The following is a 21,627-nucleotide window of genomic DNA, read 5'->3' as shown; positions in this document are numbered from 1 at the left end:
CTGATGGTGTCCCTGCCTGGCGAGTACCAGGGTCTTTACTATTTCGTCGTAGTGCTCGGCTACGCTAACAGCTGTGCCAACCCCATCCTCTACGGCTTCTTGTCAGACAACTTCAAGAGGGGTTTCCGGAAAGCCCTCTGCCGCTCCACGAGGAAGGTGGAGAACCACGAGCCCATGGAGCGCCAGCAGCAGCAGCAGCAGGACGAGGGGAGGATGGCGCTCATGCCCAGGGAGAGCCTGAGACGAGCAATCAAGAACGAAGAGGAGGACGACGAGGAAGACGTAACACTATTTTAATAAACAATCCTAAAATTGAAATGAAAATGCCAATAACTGTCCAGGCTGCAGTTCCTCCACTGAGACGACCTTCTGATTTTCTATCACAGAGAACTGAATCTGTTTGGACGGTTGGTCGGACGGAACCAGACGTGAAGGCATCGTGAACATGTTTGGTGACACCAGGTGACACCAGGTGACACCAGGTGACACCCGGTGACACCCGGTGACACCCGGTGACACCCGGTGCCATATTTAGTGTTCAGGACGACAAAGTTGGCTGACGAGTCTGCAGCTGTGTGACGTCCGCCCGTCCTGAGTGATCCGATCAGTGTTCAGCTCTGCGTCCATCACTTCACACCTGACATCAACATGTTTCTTACAGAAAGAGAAACAACTTCATGTTTTGATTTAAAGCTGAAGCTACAAGAAGGCTCCAGTGATTTAGAATTTGTCGTAGCCGTTTGTTGAGTTTCTCCTCATGAAACAACTCTTAAAATCACTACATTTGTTAAAGGAGTCTGGTGATGTGGTTACTGGGTCGGTGGTTGGATCAGGTAAACAGACGGTGTGTTCACAGAGGCCCAGACCACCTCTGAATGTGGTCTGAGTGACGTCTCGTTCACACCTGTACTCAGAGCTGATCGGATCAGTCAGGACTGATGTTGACAACAGGTCCGATGGTGGTCGGAGGACCACAGACGTCTGCTTCCTGTTCAGTAGTACGGGCCCGTGTTCTCGTATCCTGCGTAACTCGGCCAGTCAGGGAAGATCCCGTGTGAACAGGTGGGGCTGCCGTATCGGTCAAAGTGAATCCCGAAGTGGAAGGAGTCCGTGTGGCGGCTGCAGGCGTCCTGATGGATCCTCTTCATGGAGGACCAGACGACCCTGTAGTTGCTCCCCTGGTTGCTGTCCCAGTACTCACGTCCATCCACCTCGTAACAGACGGCGAACTCGACGTGCTCGTGAGGCTGCAGCTCGGCGGGCAGAGACACGTGGAAGGAGAAGGTGTCGCTGTACGAGCTGGGATACGTGTCCCTCATGTAAACACAGTCTACGTCCGTGTGGCTGTTCCAGGTGTCAAAGGTCACCCGCAGCTTCACAGACTTCTCGAAGGACAGGTTCTTGACTTTAACGGTTCCCTCTAAAGCCTTGTCCTTCAGCACGCAGTGCTCCAGGCAGACGTAGTTCCTCTCCAGGCTCTGACGGAAGCACAGGTAGTCTGAGGAGGGCTGAGTGAAGTCCAGCACCAGTTTGTCCTCCTCGGCCGTCAGAGAGAGAGCGGAGCTGAGCATCTCCTGGATGTTCAGAGGAATGTCGATGGGGTCGTTGAACTCGGAGAAGACCTTCACTCTGGTGAGAGACAGACCTCTGTGATCAGCAAACGTCACCTGCTTCTTGGCCTTTCTCAAGTCTTTCCTGGAGGACCGCCCGTCGCTCTGATCGACACACTGCTGAAACCTCAGGCAGGAGCTCAGAGCGGGTTTACAGGTTTCAGGAGACGTCCCGAAGACAAAGTCCTCATTGGACAGGAACAGAGGTAAGGCCATGTCGATCGGCATGATGAACTCGGAGGAGACGCTCAGCACGCTGAAACAGAGAGGAGACGAGATCGTCAGGTCTCAGGATCATAACAACAGTCTGAAGAAGAAACATGGAGCAGAATCATGTGACCAGAAAAGTGTCAGGAAGTCGTCATGTGGATCAGTTCCTGTCAGTGTCGTTATCCTGATCCTCCTGATGAGCTCACCTGCATCATGGAGACGTCAGCTGACACCTTCAGGCTGAAGGCTGTGAGGCGACCATCATTAAATTAACATCAACAACCATCAACTGCACTGATGTAGTTCACCTGAGTATGACATCACACAGGTGGGTGTGGCATATTTTGAATGAAACTGTTCAATGAAACTGAATTAGTTCAGTGTCTCTGTTCCACATCAGAATATAAAGTGTGTTTGACTTCTCTGGATCTGTTCTGGTTGAGCTCAGTTCATGTTGAGGCTGTGAGATGATTCAGTCAATCAGTTCCGACTTATAAACCCAGAACACAAAGTCCGACTGGACCATGAAGATTATTAATGTTCTGTGATGAGCAGCCACACGTGTCTCCAGCACCAGCACCGTGTTCAACAGTTTCACTGGATCTGCTTTATATTGGAGACGTTTTAACCAGCAGAACACACAACTGGACTCAGACTCGTCTGTGTTTGTGTTCAGTGAATACAATACAAAGTATCTTAGTTCTACAAGAAATAAAACACGTTGCATCATCCGAACTTTAGACGGATTCTATTGAATTGTGACTGAGGTCCATCTCAGTGAGGTGACCCGCTCACACAGCACCCAGCCCAGCTCACTGACTACAGTCATGTTCTGTCTCTGGGTGGAATAATGACTCTCAGCATTAAACTGGGTCAGTGTCAGAACCAGTCCCGTCAGAACCGCCTGCTGACTGCAGCTTGATGAAGGTTAATGTGTGTATATGTGTGTGTGTGTGTGTGTGGCTGAGCTCAGGGACCATGTTTCTACACGGTTCTGTCCTCACTGACGGCAGCAACACACCCACCTGTGCACGCGGGCTGCTCGGGTGTGACCCTGATAGAACCGCTCAGCTGGTTCCGGTCTGTCTGTCAGACCACAGTAAGCCGTGTGTCTCACCTGGGGAACGGGCACACCTGGGCCAGGTCCTGTCCTCCTCTGTGGTTCTTCAGCGGCGGGTCGGGTCCATGTCCTGCCTCTGGACGGTTCCGGTCTCGAGCTGCTCTCCTCTCTCTCTGCAGCTGCTGCAGGATTTTCTCTCGTGGCTTCAAAGCCCACACAGGCTTCACGTGAACACCTGCAGCCAGCCAATCACAGACAGCTGTGACGGAGTGATCGACGTGTCTTCAGAGCTGTGCGGGGCGGGGCTGTGCGGGGCGGGGCGGGACACGTTTCATTCATGAGCCTGAAGGTAAAGATGAGATTTACTGTCTCAGACTGTTGGACCCCCCCCCCCCCCACACACACACACACACACACACACACACAGCTTGTCAGTGTGCATCTTCTCTGAACGCTGAGCCTCTTTAAAGGTGCAGTATGTAAGAATGTCACCAGTGTTGACGTAGCGTCGGGCGACTCCGCTCTGTGTTGTACAGATGTGTACTGAAGTTAGCATGCTAACCAGCTAGCCTCCAGCCCACCCTGTCTCGTAATACCACTCTGAGCTCCCAGCCTGAAACACTAGCTGCACAGCTAACTGAGCTAACTAGCTAATGACAGTCAGCAGCAGCTAGCGGTGACTGATGGTGATACGCTGCCCCCCATTTTAATGTTTAATTTACTGTTTCAGTTTCAGTATTTTCACGGCCTCCTTATACACATTTTAATATTTAGTAAACAGATCAATGCAACATGATTATTAAATATTCATTAATTTAATCAGATGTATATTTTAGCTTATCTATTTATATGTTGGTCTTCATAAGCAATTGGTTACTCTTGTAGCAAAGTATAGCTAACATTGTGTACATTTAAAAATTAATTAATATATTAACATTAAAATAGTAAATAGAGTTTTAGACCCGAGATTCTTTTTTATTTTTATAATTTAAAATATAAATATTTTCATGTCTGGTTAACGTTAAATAAAGCAGGCAGCTCTCTTCTGTCCGGGCCCCCTAGTGCCAATAACACAGACTACAGCACAGGTTAAGGAGTACCTGACAGGTGTAGTATCTGACAGGTGGAGTATCTGACGGGTGGAGTACCTGACGGTGGAGTACCTGACAGGTGGAGTACCTGATGGTGTGTAGTAGCTGACGGGTGTAGTACCTGATGGTGTGTGTGCTCAGCTGACTGAGCTGCTCGTCCTCCACCACACTGTTCTGATGAAATCAGCTGACTCATGTAAACAGCAGCTGATCTGGGACCAGTTCCAAACCTGAGTTCACAGGACAAACTGTGACACTCGGACACAGGACGTACCAGCAGTACAACAGTACAACAGTACAGTACATCAGTACATCAGTGCAGTACATCAGTACAGTACATCAGTACATCAGTACAACAGTACAGTGCAGCAGTACAACAGTACTGATCAATCATTATGATCGTTGTGATCATTTAATCAGGCTGATAGACTATAGATCTCTGTTGCTTTTGAACTACAGACCTTTGACCGTCATCCTGGACTCTGGGAAACTCGCACTATGGTACTCAGTAGAGCGCATACCTCCGCCAAGGCCCAGCAGTCCCCTTTTCATACTCACTCATAGATACCAGCCACCTAAACGAGGACGGGTCTCGGCCCAGAATAGACCCGCCTAACTTCTGGTGCCGATCCAGGACTTTTTTCTCACTTTCTTTAACGTTGTGATAAAGATGATGATGAAGGAGGTTTTGTGACATTTTGGTTGATTTCTCAGGAATCGTACATGTTGATGTAAATCAGGCTTGTTCATGAGTGAGGACGATTTGCATGTGAAGGGGACAGACGGGCCCTGGGGGACGGTTCTGTAGGTAGGTGGTCTAATGTCTTCTGGAGGTTTGTTGCAGCTCTGAGCTGCTCGGTCGTTAAGTACAGCTTCTCTGTTCAGTTTGCAGGCTGATGACCGGATGACCCGACACATTCAGAGGGTCACTGCAGGACTTTAAACTGACCTGAGACCTGCTGTGATGTGTTCAGGGTCCTTTGTCAGCTGATAGTGTAAATATTTGTTCAGGGAGAAAACCTACTGAATGATGAGGTTCAAGAGGAGAGAGAGCAGTTTGTGATCAGTGCTACATGACTGTCCCTGAATGCACCGCGGACATGTGACCTGAATACAGGCTGTTTCCTCATCGCTCTGATAAATGTGACAGCAGCAGTGAAACATTAATCTCAGGTCGATCACAGCTGCACTCTCATGTTCTGTACAGCAGCTGTCGCCTGGACGTCCTGAGCAGCTGATGTTGACCAGACGACTGCTGCTGACAAAGACATCGACCTCGTTTGGACAATCACAGAAATACTGAGCTGTGAGACAGTCTGAGTTATATGAGGAGCACGACATCCAATAATAGTTCTGTAATAACAATAATAATAAAGAGGACAACTAATAACATTCAGCAACAACAAACCAAACTGTATAATGATGTCACTGTTCTACCTGTACAACATTTACTCAGGTGTTTCCATTTCTGCTCCTTAAACTTCCACTTCACTACATGTTTGAGGTAAATACTGGACTTTTTACTCCACTACATTTATTTGATAACTTTAGTTACTAGTTACTTCACAGATTACATGCTGCTCAGAGTAAAAGCTGAACATTTTTAAATCACTTTATTTAACACAGATTCCGATAATGAAAATAAAAAATGTAGAAGATGAGATCTGATAATCAGTTGACCAACAGTTTACAGTAAATACATACATGTAACATGTAAGAGTTACATTTCCTGGGACTTTTGATCCTTATAATAATACATATTACATTTAATACATTTATCATCAGACACTTAAAGACTTTAACTTAAGTGCTAATTATATAGGTGGCTTTCACTTTTACCAAAGTAATTATACTAAACATTTTAACTTCATATCTTTACTTTTGCCAGATTTGACTGTCGCTGCTGTGAAGATGAGTAATAACTGGCTGTAGTGTTCATGTTCCGCCTGTGGGGGCGCTGTTACACCTGCCGGCGTCTGAACTGCACAGAGCTTAAAGGAGAGGAAGCAGGACCAGACCACACACGGTACTGCGCATGCGCTGAAGCTCGGTTTGCCTGACCCTGGGCAGTGTGATCTGACGTCATCGTCGTCTCCTGGCAGAGAACCCGGATGTGAGTGATGCTGCTGAGCGTCGAGCAGGAAACTGATGGTTTTATGGGAAACACCGCGGATTATTGTCCCGCAGCCGCCCGGAGACACCACTGACCGCCTGACTGTCCTCTGGAGACTGTGTCCTCTGGAGACTGTGTCCTCTGGAGACTGTGTCCTCTGGAGACTGTTCACACCAACACATTTATTACGGTAAGAGACACGTCACTGACGTTTGTGCTGTTGTGCTGCTAGCTAACATTAGCTGCTGTCAGCTAGCTGACGGCTCAGGGCTGCTCTGTCCCGCCTGAGCTGAGACAGACGTGTTGAATTGTTGCTTTAATGTCCTGATGTCTGTCTGTGACGAGCTGCTGAGCCGTTTGACAGCTTGTCCCGCTGGTTGTCTTATTTCCGTGGACACGTTCAACAACACAGACCAGCTGTTCGTGTTCAGTCAGGTCACCCATGACAGCACATGACCAGTAATGACATTATAACAGGGAGTGGTGATCAGAGCAGCCTGCTCCCGCAGCCTCCTCCCGCAGCCTGCAGCCTCCTCCCGCAGCCTGCAGCCTGCTCCCGCAGCCTGCAGCCTGCTCCCGCAGCCTCCTCCTGTAGCCTCCTCACGCAGCCTCCTCACGCAGCCTCCTCCCGCAGCCTGCAGCCTCCTCACGCAGCCTCCTCCCGCAGCCTCCTTCTGTAGCCTCCTCACGCAGCCTCCTCCCGCAGCCTCCTCCTGCAGCCTCCTCACGCAGCCTCCTCACGCAGCCTCCTCCCGCAGCCTGCTCCTGCAGCCTCCTCCCGCAGCCTGCAGCCTCCTCCTGCAGCCTCCTCCCGCAGCCTCCTCCTGTAGCCTCCTCATGCAGCCTGCAGCCTCCTCCTGCAGCCTCCTCACGCAGCCTCCTCCCGCAGCCTCCTCACGCAGCCTCCTCCTGCTCCTGCAGGCTGCTCCCGCAGCCTCCTCACGCAGCCTGCTCCTGCAGCCTGCTCCCGCAGCCTCCTCCTGCTCCTGCAGCCCGCAGCCTCCTCCTGCAGCCTCCTCCTGCAGCCTGCTCCCGCAGCCTCCTCCTGCAGCCTCCTCCTGCAGCCTGCAGCCTCCTCCTGCAGCCTGCTCCCGGGTCCCAGCCGTCAGGTCCTCCATGAACATGATGAACATGTTTTATAAATGAAGTCTCTCACATGTGTGACCATTAAGCTGTATTTAAAGGGTCACCCAGCCTGTCGCATTATTTCTACGGTGGCTGTGATGTCACCATGATGTCATCAGGGTTATCTCACCTGTCCAACTGTGGCATCATGTCTGGGGACCTGAGGTCTGCCAGCCAATAGGAAGAGAGCAGGGTCCCCCGACATGAGGTCTGTTTTATTTTAGCATTTCAAAATGCTAATGTTGATCTGCTCAACACTTAATCATGCCTGTTGGGAGGAGCTAACATGTTAGCCTGTTGGGAGGAGCTAACATGTTAGCCTGTTGAGAGGAGCTAACATGTTAGCCTGTTGGGAGGAGCTAACATGTTAGCCTGTTGGGAGGCGCTAACATGTTAGCCTGTTGGGAGGAGCTGACATGTTAGCCTGTTGGAGGAGCTAACATGTTAGCCTGTTGGGAGGAGCTGACATGTTAGCCTGTTGGAGGAGCTAACATGTTAGCCTGTTGGGAGGAGCTAACATGTTAGCCTGTTGGGAGGAGCTAACATGGCTGTTGGCTTTATAAATCTAGTTGATGTGAGACCTGAACCAGACAAACAAACAGATCTGTGGGTCAGAACGTCTCTGCAGTTCTACAGAACTTCATTATAAACATGTTTGTCTGATCTGTGCTCTGATTGGCTGCTGCCTGGAGACACAGAGCTCCCATCCCCCCCTGGAATAAACACAAAGAGCCTTTCATGGTTTACAGGTCAGCCCGCTTCTGTTGGAGAGTCTTTAATCATTGAGTCAGATAAAGGTTCTGATTGTTATGTAGAGCGGCAGTAATTGGATGAAGAGTAGCACCATGTTTGTGTCTCATCATCATCATCATCATCATCATCATCATCATCATCATCATCACTGCAGTCACTGTGGTATTTTAATTAGTCATGTGCTCGTAGCTCTGAAGATATTTTTAGTTTTTCCAACATTTTTCCTGATGTTTTATCTTTGATACACGTCACATCCAGTTACAGTGCAGCTCACCTGCAGCTCACCTGCAGCTCACCTGTAAAACTCAGTCAGAGGAATAAAAAGTGCATTGTACAGTTATAACATCTCTCCTGATTGGCTGCTGTAAAAATAAACAAGAAGTCAGGTCAAAGTTAGAGATGTTCCGATACCATTTTTTCCCTCCCGATACCGATTCCGATACTTATGCTGTGGGTATCGGCCGATACCGAGTACCGAGTACCGATACCAGTGTGTTATTAAAAAAAAGAATATCATACTACGCCTGCATGACTGTGATATGATTATCATTGTGGTCAGGCCTGGCTCAGGCTAAACCCTTCGTAAAACATGAGTGAATACAGCAAATGAAAGCCATTTATTTTTAAACACAACAGTATAAAATAGTAGTGCAACTGAACTAAATAAATCTGGGAATAATTATTAATATAAGTGCAGCCACGATCAGCTCCTTGTCTGCAGGTGTCAGGTGGTCATCTGTCTGCAGGTGTCAGGTGATCATCTGTCTGCAGGTGGCAGCACAGCGCACCTGTGTTAAGAGCAGAAGCAGCGAGCAGACACGCAGCAAGTCAGCCGGATTCAGCACAGAGCAGACAGGAAGTCAGACAGAAACAACAACATGACATCCGGTTAATTTTCAAAATAAATCACTCCGTGTTGATACAAGCACAAAAACCTCAAAGAAGAGACAAATACGCGCTCTTCTTCTGAGCCTTCAGTCGGGAACACTTCGTGTTGTTGTGTTTATAACACATACATATAACTGCGTTCGTGCGTGATTATGTAGGCTAATTATCGCGGGACTTCGCGGGCATTCTCGGCAGTATCGGAGGCATTTCCGGTACTGGTATCGGAATCGGAACAACTCCAGTCAAAGTGCAGTTTTAGTCAAAATAAAAGCAATGAGTTCTGACAGCATTGTCAGCCAGCTCACGTGTCAGGCAGGTGTTGAGGCCTGGAGGAGATTAACGACTGTTTTGGTGAGTGTTCATATAAAAACAGTGAAATAATCCTTTTCTTTACGTTGTTGCTGTTGTTTATATTTCAGTCTGAGTCTAAACTCAAAACTACTTTAAATATAATGTCCTTTTTACAGGAACACTGTTCATGTGTAGAAGAGTCTTTATGCTTTAAAATCATTTAAACTGCAGTAAGTAGTGACATCAGTGAAGCGCTGCGTCCCTACATGGTCTGCTTGTAGAGCGTCAGTGTGAACATGAACCGGACCAGGACTAACAGACAGCAGTGGATCGTGTACGTACCCGGTTTGGACTAACTGAGCTGCAGCTGAAATGAGTTGTGTGTTGCAGGTTTCTGTCGGCTGCTGAGAGGAGCGCAGCGGGATGAGCGGAGCAGCTCTGGGTATCGAGATCGTGGTGGTCTTCTTCCTGGCTCTGTTCCTGCTGCACCGATATGGAGACTTCAAGAAGCAGCAGCGTATGGTCCTGTTCGGCACGCTGCTGGCCTGGTATCTGTGTTTCCTCATCGTCTTTATTTTACCTCTGGATGTCAGCACGGTCAGTCCTGAGCGGAGACGTCAGCAGTTTGTCCCTCCAACGACTCTACGAACACCTGAACGCTCAGTGTGCTTATTCTCTCCTTACAGACCATCTACAAGCAGTGTAAGATAGACCACGAGGAGCCCGCCTCGGTGCCCACCGTCAGCCCCGTACCATCCAATCACACAACAGCAAACACAACCGTCACACCTTCTAAAAGGTCAGTATGCAACGAGTGTCTCGTGGCCGAGGCTGCGTCCACCTCACCTGATGTCTGACAGTATTTAATCATAGCTGCTTCTGTCTGAGCTCAGCTTTGGGCTTCAGAGGAACGTTTGGAGAGAACCGATGACACTGAAGCTTCTGTCGACAGGTTGTTTTAAAGTCCAGAGTGATTTAGTGTTTCCAATATTAAAGTACTTTAAAATGAGATATTTAATGGCGTCTGTTACCTCCTGTGAAGTTTCCCTCCTCTGTTTCATTTACATAAGAAAGGAGACTGAACTGTTGAGCTTCACTTGAGTGTCACCGTCATTCTGTGTGGGAACGCTTCCCACGTGTTTGATCCAAAGTGTTGTGAAGTGTTAATTCGTATCTCCTCTGTCACTGCTCTGCTCTGTCACTGCTGTCCTCTGTCACTGCTGTCCTCTGTCACTGCTCTGCTCTGTCACTGCTGTCCTCTGTCACTGCTGTCCTCTGTCACTGCTCTCCTCTGTCACTGCTGTCCTCTGTCACTGCTCTCCTCTGTCACTGCTGTCCTCTGTCACTGCTCTGCTCTGTCACTGCTGTCCTCTGTCACTGCTGTCCTCTGTCACTGCTCTGCTCTGTCACTGCTGTCCTCTGTCACTGCTCTCCTCTGTCACTGCTCTCCTCTGTCACTGCTGTCCTCTGTCACTGCTGTCCTCTGTCACTGCTCTCCTCGGTCACTGCTGTCCTCTGTAACAGTGTCCTGAAGCCCTGCTACAAGCCGTGGAGCTACATCCCTGATGGCATCATGCCCGTGTTCTGGAGGGTGGTGTACTGGACCTCCCAGTGTCTCACCTGGTCTGTATCCATGTGATCATGTGGTCTGTTGTAAAATCACTACGATACTGATGCTATTTAAAGATGTAATCTGTGAGATATATCTGAGCTAACATGGTGAACAGAGTGTGAAGAAACAACAGTGATGTTCTGCTGATGTTAGCTGATGTTAGCTTACGTTAGCTTACGTTAGCGGATGTTAGCATGCTAACTCGCGTGACTTGTGTTCTCAGGCTGCTGCTGCCCTTCATGCAGTCGTACGCTCGCTCTGGAGGTTTCTCCATCACCGGGAAGATTAAAACCGCTCTGATAGAGAATGCTATTTATTACGGGACCTACCTGCTCATCTTCGGCTCTCTGCTTATATACGTGGCCGTTCATCCGGAGTGGCACCTGTCCTGGTGAGTGGACCGGATCAGACATCCGCTGGTTCCCTGAGAGGACCGATCACACTGAAGCCGTCTCATAGCTAAATACTTTCATTATAAGTTCAGTAAATACAGCTTGTCGTGCTCACTTAGTCTACAATAGAATGATATAAAGGATTTATAAGATGCATCACAGTTCAGTGTGAATCTCATGTTATGATCTCTTTACAAAGATTTGAGGGAATAATGTCATCAACACTGAACCACAGCTTCTGGTTTCATCTGTAACAAACTGTTTTATAAGGTGATCATCTGCTGCTGTTTGTACGTTGAGTCCTTAATGGGAAAAGTGACTAACTAAAGTTGCTATAAATGTAATATTTGTAAGTCTCAGTAATGGAAGTGAAGTGGTCGCTGTGTGCTTTAGGTACGAGCTGCAGACCATCGGGATCACGGCGGCGAACACCTGGGGTCTGTTCCTGCTGGTGCTGCTGCTCGGTTACGGTCTGGTGGAAATCCCTCGGTCCTACTGGAACGCTTCACGACACGGACACTTACTCATCAAGACCTACTTCAAGGCGTCCAAGCTGATGACGGAGAAGGCGGATGCAGAGGAGAATCTGGAGGACGTAATGGAGGTGAGCGTCGGGCAGAGACGTAACTGTAACTGTAACTGTAACTGTAACTAACTAACTGCAGCGGAGGTCATTTCAGCGTTCTTACTGTGAAGTCTGGTTTGTTGCAGGAGGTGAGAAAAGTCAGTGAGTCCATCAAGTACAATCATCCGCTGAGGAAGTACATCGACACAATCCTCAGAAAGGTAAGTGACTGTAAGGAGCAGCAGGAGGTGTTCTGACCCATAGATCAGAGTTATTGATGGACTTGTCCCCTCAGTGTCCCGTGGACTACCAGGAGAAGATGGGCAGGAACATGGACGACTACGAGGACTTTGATGACAAACAGAACACGTATCCCAGTGAGAAGAGCCTGGTGAAGCTCCACAAACAGGTAACAACATGATGTCGGATTTATCTAATTACTTATCTAATGTAGCGTTGAATGCTAATAAACTACTAGCTGGTGACATTTAATCACTTTCAGTTTTTATTAACTGACAATTTGTTTGTGAAGTCAGATGTTCTGTTAAATATATGTTTTTATATACATTAACGTATATACATATATATAATATATATATATATACATATATAAACATATATATATGTATATTTCTGTTTTATATCTCAGTACATTGTTTCTGATGAGATTCAGCTGGAAAAGAAAACTGTGGCTGAAACAGGAGATGAATTTATCGTAGCGCAGACAAGATGAGATAAACACCTGTTTTCATGTGTCAGGTGATCTATGCGGTCCAGAGACACAACCGGACTCGTGTCCAGTGGCAGATCCTGCTGCAGCAGGCCATCCACCTGGAGGACGTCGCCAAGAACGAAACCAGCTTGACCCACCAGTTCGTCCACAGCTTCCCGTCGTCTGAGCCGACCGGCTGGTTCAGCAGATACGTGTACACACCGACTGCAGGTGGGTCTGAGTGCAGGTGCACCTGTCAGGTGTTCTGTACCTTTCAATCAGAACTACAGTCAGTTCTGATGACTCTCTGTGAAGTCAGACATCAGAGCTCCAACTACTGATCAATAAGTCGTCAACTATTAAATTCATCACCAACATATCTGATCAATGTTTTGTTGTTTCAGGAACATTTTTTGGTTTCAGCTTCTTAAATGTGAGAATTTGTTTCAGTGAGTGAAGAAACTTTGTGTTTCAGACAGAAGAAGAAAATTGAAGATGTCACTTTGAGAATTTCTCTGATATTTTACAAACAAAACGATCGATCCAGTTTCAGTTTCATCATTTTAAACAGTGACCTGACGTGTCCAGTGTACTGAAGCTCTGCCTCAGTACCTTTGGGCCTTGCATCATGTCCTGACTGTGTGTGTTCCTACAGAGTGGTACTGGGAGTGTCTCCTGAAGCGCTGGTTCTATCGGCTGCTGTCGGTGGTTCTGACCCTGTTCAGCGTGGCCGTGGTCTGGTCCGAGTGCACCTTCTTCAGCACCCGGCCCGTCCTCTCCCTGTTCGCTGTCTTCATCCAGCTGGCTGAGAGAGACTACAACTACCTGTACATCGAGGTGACACAGTTACATTACAGTTACATTACAGTTACATTACAGTGAGTACAGTTACATGACAGTTACAGTTACATTACAGTTACATTACATTAGTTACATTACATTACAGTCAGTACAGTTACATTACATTACAGTGAGTACAGTTACATTACAGTTACATTACATTACATTACAGTTACATTACATTACATTACAGTCAGTACAGTTACATAACAGTTACATTATAGTTACATTACAGTTACATTACAGTGACAGTACAGTACAGTTACATTACAGTTACAGTTACATTACATTACAGTGACAGTACAGTACAGTTACAGCACAGTTACAGTTAGTTACATTACATCACAGTACTCTCTGAGCGTGTGAGATTTGCGTCCCTCCCAGTGGCTCTGACTGGTTTGTGATGACTCTTGTCTCCACCAGATGGCGTGCTTCATCACTATCTTCTTCCTGTGCACCTGTGTTTACTCCACTGTGTTCCGTATTCGGGTCTTCAACTATTACTACCTGGCCTCCCACCACCAGACCGACGCCTACAGCCTCCAGTTCAGCGGCATGTAAGTGGACTGGGAGAGTCTCCTCCCCCACGTTGAACCAGCTTTGTGGTTAGTTTGGACCTTCACACACGTGCACGGGAGAGAGATGAGCTCAGGATTCAATAAATCAATATTGGATCATTCTGATATTTTAAACAGCTGATCGGCGAGGAGCTGATGATGATCTGACACCTCCAGAGTTAAAGCTGGAGCATGTGACGACTGTGACCTTTGACCCTGCAGGTTGTTCTGCCGCTTGACGCCTCCTCTGTGTCTGAACTTCCTGGGTCTGATCCACATGGACTCTGCCATCTCGCACCAGCAGAAGGAGCAGACGGCCTACACCTCGGTGAGTCCCGGCGGTCCAGACTGTCTGTGTGGCTCAGCGACAGTACCAGCTGTGTCTGACCTGCTTCTCTCTCACAGATCATGGGATCCATGCGTGTTCTCTCTTTTATTGCTAATGGCTTCTACATCTACTACCCCATGCTGATCGTCATCCTCTGCATCGCCACCTACTTCAGGTGAGACGAGTGGTGGTGTTGGACCAATCACAGCCCTGCATCCCTCTCAGACTCTGAGTGTTTGATGGAGACGTGCTGGTTATCCACAGTGAAGGTGCAGGTGGTGATGTGGTTGTGATAAACTCTCTCCTCAGCTTGGGGACTCGCTGCCTGAACCTTCTGGGCTTCCAGCAGTTTGTGGGCGACAGTGAAATGACCTCCGACCTGATCGACGAGGGCAAGGAGCTGATCCGACGAGGTGATGAGACGTTTAACAGGACAGTACGGCGGCATGCGGCCCGTCAGACTGTGACAGTTTCCATTCATCAATCCATTTGTGTTTGTTACAGAGAAAAGAAAGCGGCAAAGGATTGAAGATGGAGAGAACAGACGGAGAGTGAGTGAACAACAAGACATCCAGTCCTCAGTGAAATGTAGAATCACTCAGAGAGAACAGCTACTTTAATAAATCAAAAGGTTTTATCTGAAAAAGGTCATTAAAATCTTCAGTTAAACTGTTTTCAAGATATTTAAGATGAAGATAAAGTTCATGACAGAGATCATCACTGAGCTCCACCTGCTCTGTAACTACAGTCCACAGGGGGGCGCCACAGAGTCAGAGTCAGATCCTGCAGGAGGTGACTTTAAGTCAAGACTCTGCCTCCTGAGTGAAAAGTGAACACGTCCATAAATCCACAGCAGAACTCTTTCTACACTATCAAAGTAATCTATTACATCCATGAGTACACTGCAGCTCATTCAGCACATTTAAATGAGTGTGTGTGTCTGTGTGTGTGTGTGTGTCTGTGTGTGTCTGTGTGTGTGTCTGTCTCTGTGTGTGTGTGTGTGTGTCTGTGTGTGTGTGTGTCTCTGTGTGTGTGTATGTCTGTGTGTGTGTGTCTGTCTCTGTGTGTGTGTGTGTGTGTCTGTGTGTCTGTGTGTGTGTGTGTGTGTGCTGCAGGAGTGGAAGGAGCGTTATGGAAACCAGAGAGAAGACTACACTGCGAGGAACAGGAGCAGCCATGAGATGAAGGAGACCAGTTACTCGGACTCTGTGACGCCCAGCAACAACAGACGTGGGTCCACCGGCGGCGCCGCTCACTTCTCTGAACCGTAGTTTGTAGAAGAGAAGTAAAACTGGACTGTTGTTTGTTTGTCCAACAGAAGCCAAATATTCTCGTTCAGGGAGTCGGCCGGAGAGGGACTGCATCGAGCTGCTGCAGGACGCCGAACCTTTAGACTTCAACGCCGACTCTCTGACAGACGACCCTCTGGACTCTGAGTCCGGCAGGTAAACACCACTTCCCGTTGTGTTCTTATGGTTATAAAATGTATCTGAGCCTGCAGTCGGCCCGGGTGGATCAGAGCCCCGTTCCACCACCTGTCAGTCCAGTGACAGCGGTGGACTTCCCGCTCTTCTCTGTCTGATCCCAACCATCGTCTTCAAAAGACAGAACGTGACGCCATCTTTGACGCGTGTTGTCGTCTCCTGTGTGTTTATCTCACGGTGAAGGTTTCCTCTTCTTGTGTGTGTTGTGAGTTTCAGTTGTGTATTCTGTTTCCTCTTGCAGACACGCGGGAGGACGGTATCTGTCCATGTCGTCGTCTCGAAGCCGAATCTTCGACGACGTGTGACGTGGAGCCTAAACTGGAACGCACATGAACGTCACTGTCTAAGTGAATGTACCACATGACCTCCATCTCACAGCTCATTGGCTGTCCCCTCATCTCCCAGGATGCATGGTAATAAAAACAAACAGGTCAAACACGTATCTCCATAAACACGGCTCGGCTGCAGCTGATTGGAGGCTCTGTTGAAGGAATATTAATGTTACATAAAGCGTCTGATGTGAATGAAGACGCTCACAGATCAGATCCAGATTCCCTCCTGTCTGTCTGAGCTGCATGTGATGACGGCAGGAGCTCCCCTCTAACTGTCTGAGCATGCTCAGTGTGAGTCTGCAGCATGTCCACACGTCACATCACTGTAACCACGGTTCAATGAAGGTTCATGAAGGTTATTTATATTTTTTATTCTTCGTCTTGAATGTTCATGTTGTGGATTTATTTATCTGTTCGTCATCTACAGCTGCACATTCGGTCTGTTCATGGATGAGTTGATCAAAAGAAAATTTTTGGACAAAATGAATCTGAAGACGTCACAAGACAGTAAATCCTGAACGTAATCGACGGATTGATCATCTGAATGTTTAATAACTGATTTAATTCTGATCGTGTAATAAAGTCTAATTTTCTCACATGGAAACAATCTGAACTGAATCACGGCTGAATACTTGATGTGGAAATAAAAAAGTCTGAATTTAAAACAAGTTTTTTTCTTTGAAAACCGTCTGAATTGATTTAAGTTCATGTCGGTGACTTTCAGTTTGTTTGTTGTTTTGGATTCAGACTCAGAAAAGACGTTTGGTCCTCGGGGCTGTTGGTCAGACGCTGACGTTCACTTCTTCATTAGTCCTGTTAGATGTTGGTATACGTCTTGTTATACTTCTGAGTTGTTGAATGACGCTTTGACCGTCAGAATCTGATCAGTTCATTCTTGAGTCCATCTGGACATTTGGTCCAAATTTTAGGAGATTCCCTCGAGACGCTCCGGAGACATCACGTTCACAAGAATGAGACGTCTGATGATCGTCCTCAGCAGCCGCGACGTTCAGTGACCACACCCACGAGTGATGTCACACCACACAGGTGTACGTACACCTGTACGTACGCCTGAGTTAAGTGATGGTACTTTTTGAAGTTGTTGGATCAGAATTTGACCAGCTGGATTTAAACAACTTGAATATTTTCTAAATGTAGTTTTTGAAAGTGGAACCACATCCTGAGAGTTCAGACGGATGCTTTCATGTTTAGTGTTTCCATGTGAAGTGTCGAGCCGTGATTCATTTCATTCAACATTTGAAATAGTGTCACTTTACTTCCTTTGTGTTTGTTCACACATCATGTGATCGTTGTGCTCTTGAACCATCTGAAGCTGTTTCTTTCCTCCATGTTGTGCCATAAATGTGTCACCCTGAAGTGAAAGTGGCGGATGTTTCCTTTACTCCATCTGTAAATACAGAGAAGTCGCCTCAGCTCGCTCAGTGTAACATCACAGCTCATCATTTCTCCAAAGCTGCAGAGTTGAGTCACCTCTGAACCTCCCTGATCAACAGGTTCTGTCTCTCCGGGTTCATCTGAACAGAACAGAACAGTTTGTGATGCAGGAAGTTTATACGTTCAAACTGTTTGTTGATGCTAAACAGAAAGAAATAAATATGATATTTTAAAAGAGAAACAGGAAAAGTAAACTTTATAATCACAGCAGATGAAATGATTATACATCGTCTGTCCTCTGTGTGATGGAGACATGCGGTCAGAATGTTCTGTAGGTAACGTGGAGGTCCGGTTTGGTTTAATGAGTATGTTACTTCCGTTGTCACTTCAGAACCAGTGAGCAAACGGCCAACATACTGAAAAAGGGAGCGAGTGTATTTTGGAGCGACGAAGCGTTTGTTTTCAGGACAACAGGCTTTTGGATCAACGGGACCTTTTTTGGTCCATTGGGGTTTTGGAACAGTGGGCCGTTGGAACAGTGACGTGGTACCAGCTCCGCTACCTGTGTTTCACCTGTACACGTCTTCTTCTTTCTTCTTTCTTTACGTCTCGCTTCCTCTCACTTCCTCTTAAAGTCCTCGTGAAGTCAACATCGCTCCATATCACGTGTTCAGGATCTGAAAGGTGTTTTGTGAATATTCTTAATTATATTTTTTGTAACTTCCTGGAAAATCATTAAAAATGTTGATGACTCATCCTGCACTCGGGGGCGTATATTAATTATTTGTCAAATCAAGGCTTTCTTAATTGATGATGTGGTCAGGATGTATCAAAAGAAGAGCGAGCGTTGCTCCGGACACTCCCCAGTTTTCCTGGAGCCAGATCGGGCAAGAACATCAGCTCAGTTCAGTGGCAGTCGGGACGATCGGGAGTTTTCCCGGTCGGCTGATGAATTTGCGTGAACCGGCCCACAGATCATTCTGAGCGGCCGTGAGACGACCGCGGCCGGCCCTTGGGCTCGTCGAAATTATTAACGTTATTTAAGTTCTCCGCGAAAATCTCTAAGATCTACTATATTAGACTAAATTAGTAGTCTAACCAATATTTATACCGCTTGCTCACTGTCTATATCTCAGTCATGTTACCCTGCACACTCATCTCTGATCGCTCCCATCGATCTACTGATGTTTGTGTGTCTTAATTTCATTCTTCTTGTTCAGGCGTTGCAGAACTTTCATGGTCACAAATAAAAATAACGACCTGCAATTTAATTTGTTTGTTTGTTCTTAAATTAACGTAGACTGGAGCAAAGCCTTCTGGGAATGGGAGGGCCTATCCCTGCGTTTATCCAATGAACCGACTGCAGTCACGCGAGACCTGGTTTAACTACGTGTTGTGATTGATAGCCGACGTTGAAAATGGCAACAGGTGGAGATGATATTGTTGCGGATTTATTGTCAGTGCACTTTTCAAGACGACCATTTAATGAAAAGATTTATGTCTTTAAGTGACGTCACTGGTGAACTGATGTTTTGTTGCTGGTTTTGCTGCAGTGGTGCATCTCGTTGAACTGGTTGCATTTTGTTTCCACACACTTGTTAAATGATTGTTCATAAAGTGACTGTCTACCTGACGTCAGATAGTGTGTGTGTGTGTGGCTGTGTGCGGGTCTGTGGCTGTGTGTGTGGCTGTGTGCAGGTCTGTGGCTGTGTGTGTGGCTGTGTGCATAACTAGAACAATGCAATTTTGAAGATGGAGCAGTAAAATTATATTTTGCCTAAAGCTTAAAAATGGGCGTGATGGCTGTGATGTCCCGGTCCGGCCGTGTCCACTGGGAGCTGACGGTGGGAGTAACGTACAGTGCACGCTTTGGGCTGCTGCATGTTTTACAGGAAACGCGTCACTGTGCTGAAGCATGCAGCGCTTCATCAACCGATCATGTGGACTGTAGACGCAGAATAAAACGATGGCATCAGATGTTTGTGCGTGTTCGGATGCGTGAAACCAGAACATAGTGACGTTTCTACAGTGAGTCATATCACGCTCAGATTTCTGTCTATGTTCATGTGCGGAGGCGGAGGGATGATGGAGGAGTGACGTGTAGGTGAGATTGCTGCCAAGCCAGAGACCAGAGTTCGAGACTGTGTTTCAACATCTGTTAGCGTGAAACCACTGGATATTTTTTTAACGAGGCGTCGGGACATCTTCCTGACACAAACCTCTTTGGAGACATTAAACTGAAAATTCATCTTAAAGGATAAAAAGTTGCAACACATCAACTACTGCATCGAGAGGTAATCTGAATACACTGACAGGCTACAGCGTCTGGTCACGTTCGACCAGCAGGACAACATGTTGATCGGGGAGGTTTCTCTGTGGCTCAGCAGGTGGATGTGTTAAAAACAGCGGTCTGGTCCTTTAATTATGTTTAGCATGTAGCGTTAGCTCTGGAGATGATGAGATCCTGCTGGCAGGTTCAGCTGAGCTTCATTGAATATCATCAGGAGAAACCGACCTGAGTCCAGTGGCTGCTCCCCTCAGCTGTCCGTCATGTCTGTGTACATATGTATGATATATATTTTGTATTTTACGGCGCATTAACGACGGTTACAGTGACTTTGTATTTCCTGCTGCCTGGTAACTCTCACTGTCGAGTGTCAGTCACACTGCTGATTATTCTGCTGATGAAGTTTTTGGTTTTATGTTCTGAATATCTGAATATTTATTGTCCGTCATGATCGCAGCACTTTTCTGTCAGACGGAGAGAAGATAGAAGTAGTTGATCCATCTCATTTACAGTCGTGAAGAGATGATGTATGTTTTACTCTGCTGCCGTGTTGTGTCAATAAAAACCATACAAACACTTTGTGTCTCTTGGTTTTTACTCTTTCAGGCAGGAACAAACAACCTTTAGAGACGTGATGGTGTTAGTGATCTTAACTAATATCTGCTGTATGGATCACAACACAGACGATGCTTCTGTTGAATGTACGTGTTGTTTCTGGATTACAGGAAATATGACACACGACAGACTGTCAGTGAACGTCACATAAAACCTGGTGTCAACATCAGATGAATTATGAAATGTACCAGCTGCTTTCAGTAAAGAATTAATTAATACAATTACAGAAAAATGTCGGGCTGAGAGGAGCAACGAACAATCAGAATAAATGAAACATGAAATGAAAGACTTCAGAAAACAGTTTTTATCCTTCTGAAGCTTCTCGCTCAGCTGATGTTGATGCAGCAGAAAATCTGCAGCTCATGAATTTTATTGTATTTTATTTAAAACTGAAAATTCACTTGTTTTTCTTCAGGTTTTCTCTTTGTGTTGTTTCACTGAGACGAGTGGACGAGTGTCTAACAGAGGAGGAGGCAGCAGTCATAGTTTAGTACCAGCGGTCGAGAGTTACCGAGTAGATTTACTGAAGATGGGGTATTTATACTTTACTCTGGTAAACTGTCGACATATTGCTATTAGATTACAGTGTTTCATTCCTCTTCTACATGAAGGGCTCCAGACCTCCGTCACGTCTCCTCTGCGTCTCCTGGATATTTGTATCTGATGCTCAGTGAGACGATCAGTTACATCAACAAGCAGCAACTCCACACGACACTGAAACACTCAAGTATCATCATTTCCCTCATTCAGCAGTCAAATAAGAGAGATATTGTACATCACAGTGGATTTCAGCTCCTCTGTGGCTCATTATGGCAGCAAGAGTGAAGATAAATCCACTTTTTAATCCCAAAAAGTTTAAAGAACAGACTGTATGCTCTCCTCGACTCCTGCAGCCGTCTGCTGGTTAACACTTGTTAACGTGTTCCTCCACACGGGTCTGTTGGTTCAATGAACCGCACAGAAACACAGATCATGTGTCTGACATCTGACAACAGCACCAACACGGTGCAGGTGAAGCAGCAGACGGCTCGCAGCTTCCTGTCACTCACACTGTGACTTTAAGCCTTAATATATAAAAGCTGTCATGAAGGGACGAAGTACGACAGAAACCAGCTGTCAACATGTTGATAACTGCTGTCAAGTTGGACATTTTAACATGGACTCTTACGGGTTCAACCCACTTTCGGGAGCCTCAGTAGGCCATTAGAGGAGCTGCTGTTTTTGGTACTTCTGTATTGGCTTCAATTAGAAGTGTGAAGTGAAGTGTGTTGCTCGGGACAGAGGAGCGGTGGATGAGCTGCAGATGTTGATGCTGATGAACTGTTATGAAGGAGAGGAGCTCTGTGTGGTCTCAGTGAGGACGAGGA

The 21,627-nt window shown here is 46.8% G+C and overlaps 2 protein-coding genes across 4 annotated transcripts; one reads left to right on the top strand and one right to left on the bottom strand.

The window, feature by feature from the left end:
- Positions 1-289: 289 nt before the first annotated feature.
- On the bottom strand, positions 290-3,150 carry ppp1r3b (protein phosphatase 1, regulatory subunit 3B). 2 transcript variants are annotated; one of them, XM_073477544.1, is made up of 2 exons: positions 2,938-3,150; positions 290-1,866 (listed from the first exon to the last, which is right to left on the bottom strand). In XM_073477544.1, exon 2 carries the CDS (start codon positions 1,836-1,838, stop codon positions 993-995), a length of 846 nt encoding a protein of 281 aa, XP_073333645.1. In that variant the 5' UTR covers positions 1,839-1,866; positions 2,938-3,150; the 3' UTR covers positions 290-992. The 2 variants fall into 2 exon arrangements, with proteins under 2 accessions (XP_073333645.1, XP_073333646.1); XM_073477545.1 differs by lacking the exon at positions 2,938-3,150 and adding an exon at positions 2,846-2,918.
- Positions 3,151-5,456: 2,306 nt separating this feature from the next.
- Positions 5,457-20,221, top strand: lmbrd2b (LMBR1 domain containing 2b). 2 transcript variants are annotated; one of them, XR_012179885.1, is made up of 20 exons: positions 5,457-5,475; positions 5,860-6,274; positions 9,532-9,738; positions 9,828-9,940; positions 10,666-10,764; positions 10,977-11,144; positions 11,539-11,749; positions 11,857-11,931; positions 12,006-12,119; positions 12,470-12,653; positions 13,078-13,259; positions 13,686-13,819; positions 14,042-14,147; positions 14,225-14,322; positions 14,457-14,560; positions 14,652-14,698; positions 15,263-15,377; positions 15,466-15,592; positions 15,873-19,026; positions 19,057-20,221. XR_012179885.1 is itself a non-coding variant. In XM_073477533.1 (19 exons), exons 3-19 carry the CDS (start codon positions 9,565-9,567, stop codon positions 15,934-15,936), a joined length of 2,115 nt encoding a protein of 704 aa, XP_073333634.1. In that variant the 5' UTR covers positions 5,457-5,475; positions 5,860-6,274; positions 9,532-9,564; the 3' UTR covers positions 15,937-20,221. The 2 variants fall into 2 exon arrangements, 1 of the variants encoding a protein (XP_073333634.1); XM_073477533.1 differs by having other exon boundaries at positions 15,873-20,221.
- The last annotated feature ends 1,406 nt before the right edge of the window (positions 20,222-21,627 follow it).

The sequence above is a fragment of the Pagrus major genome, chromosome 12 (assembly GCF_040436345.1).
Source record: "Pagrus major chromosome 12, Pma_NU_1.0".
In the NCBI taxonomy this organism is placed as follows: domain Eukaryota; kingdom Metazoa; phylum Chordata; class Actinopteri; order Spariformes; family Sparidae; genus Pagrus; species Pagrus major.
Note: the sequence above shows the minus strand (reverse complement) of the source record. Positions and strands in the feature narration are given on the sequence as shown.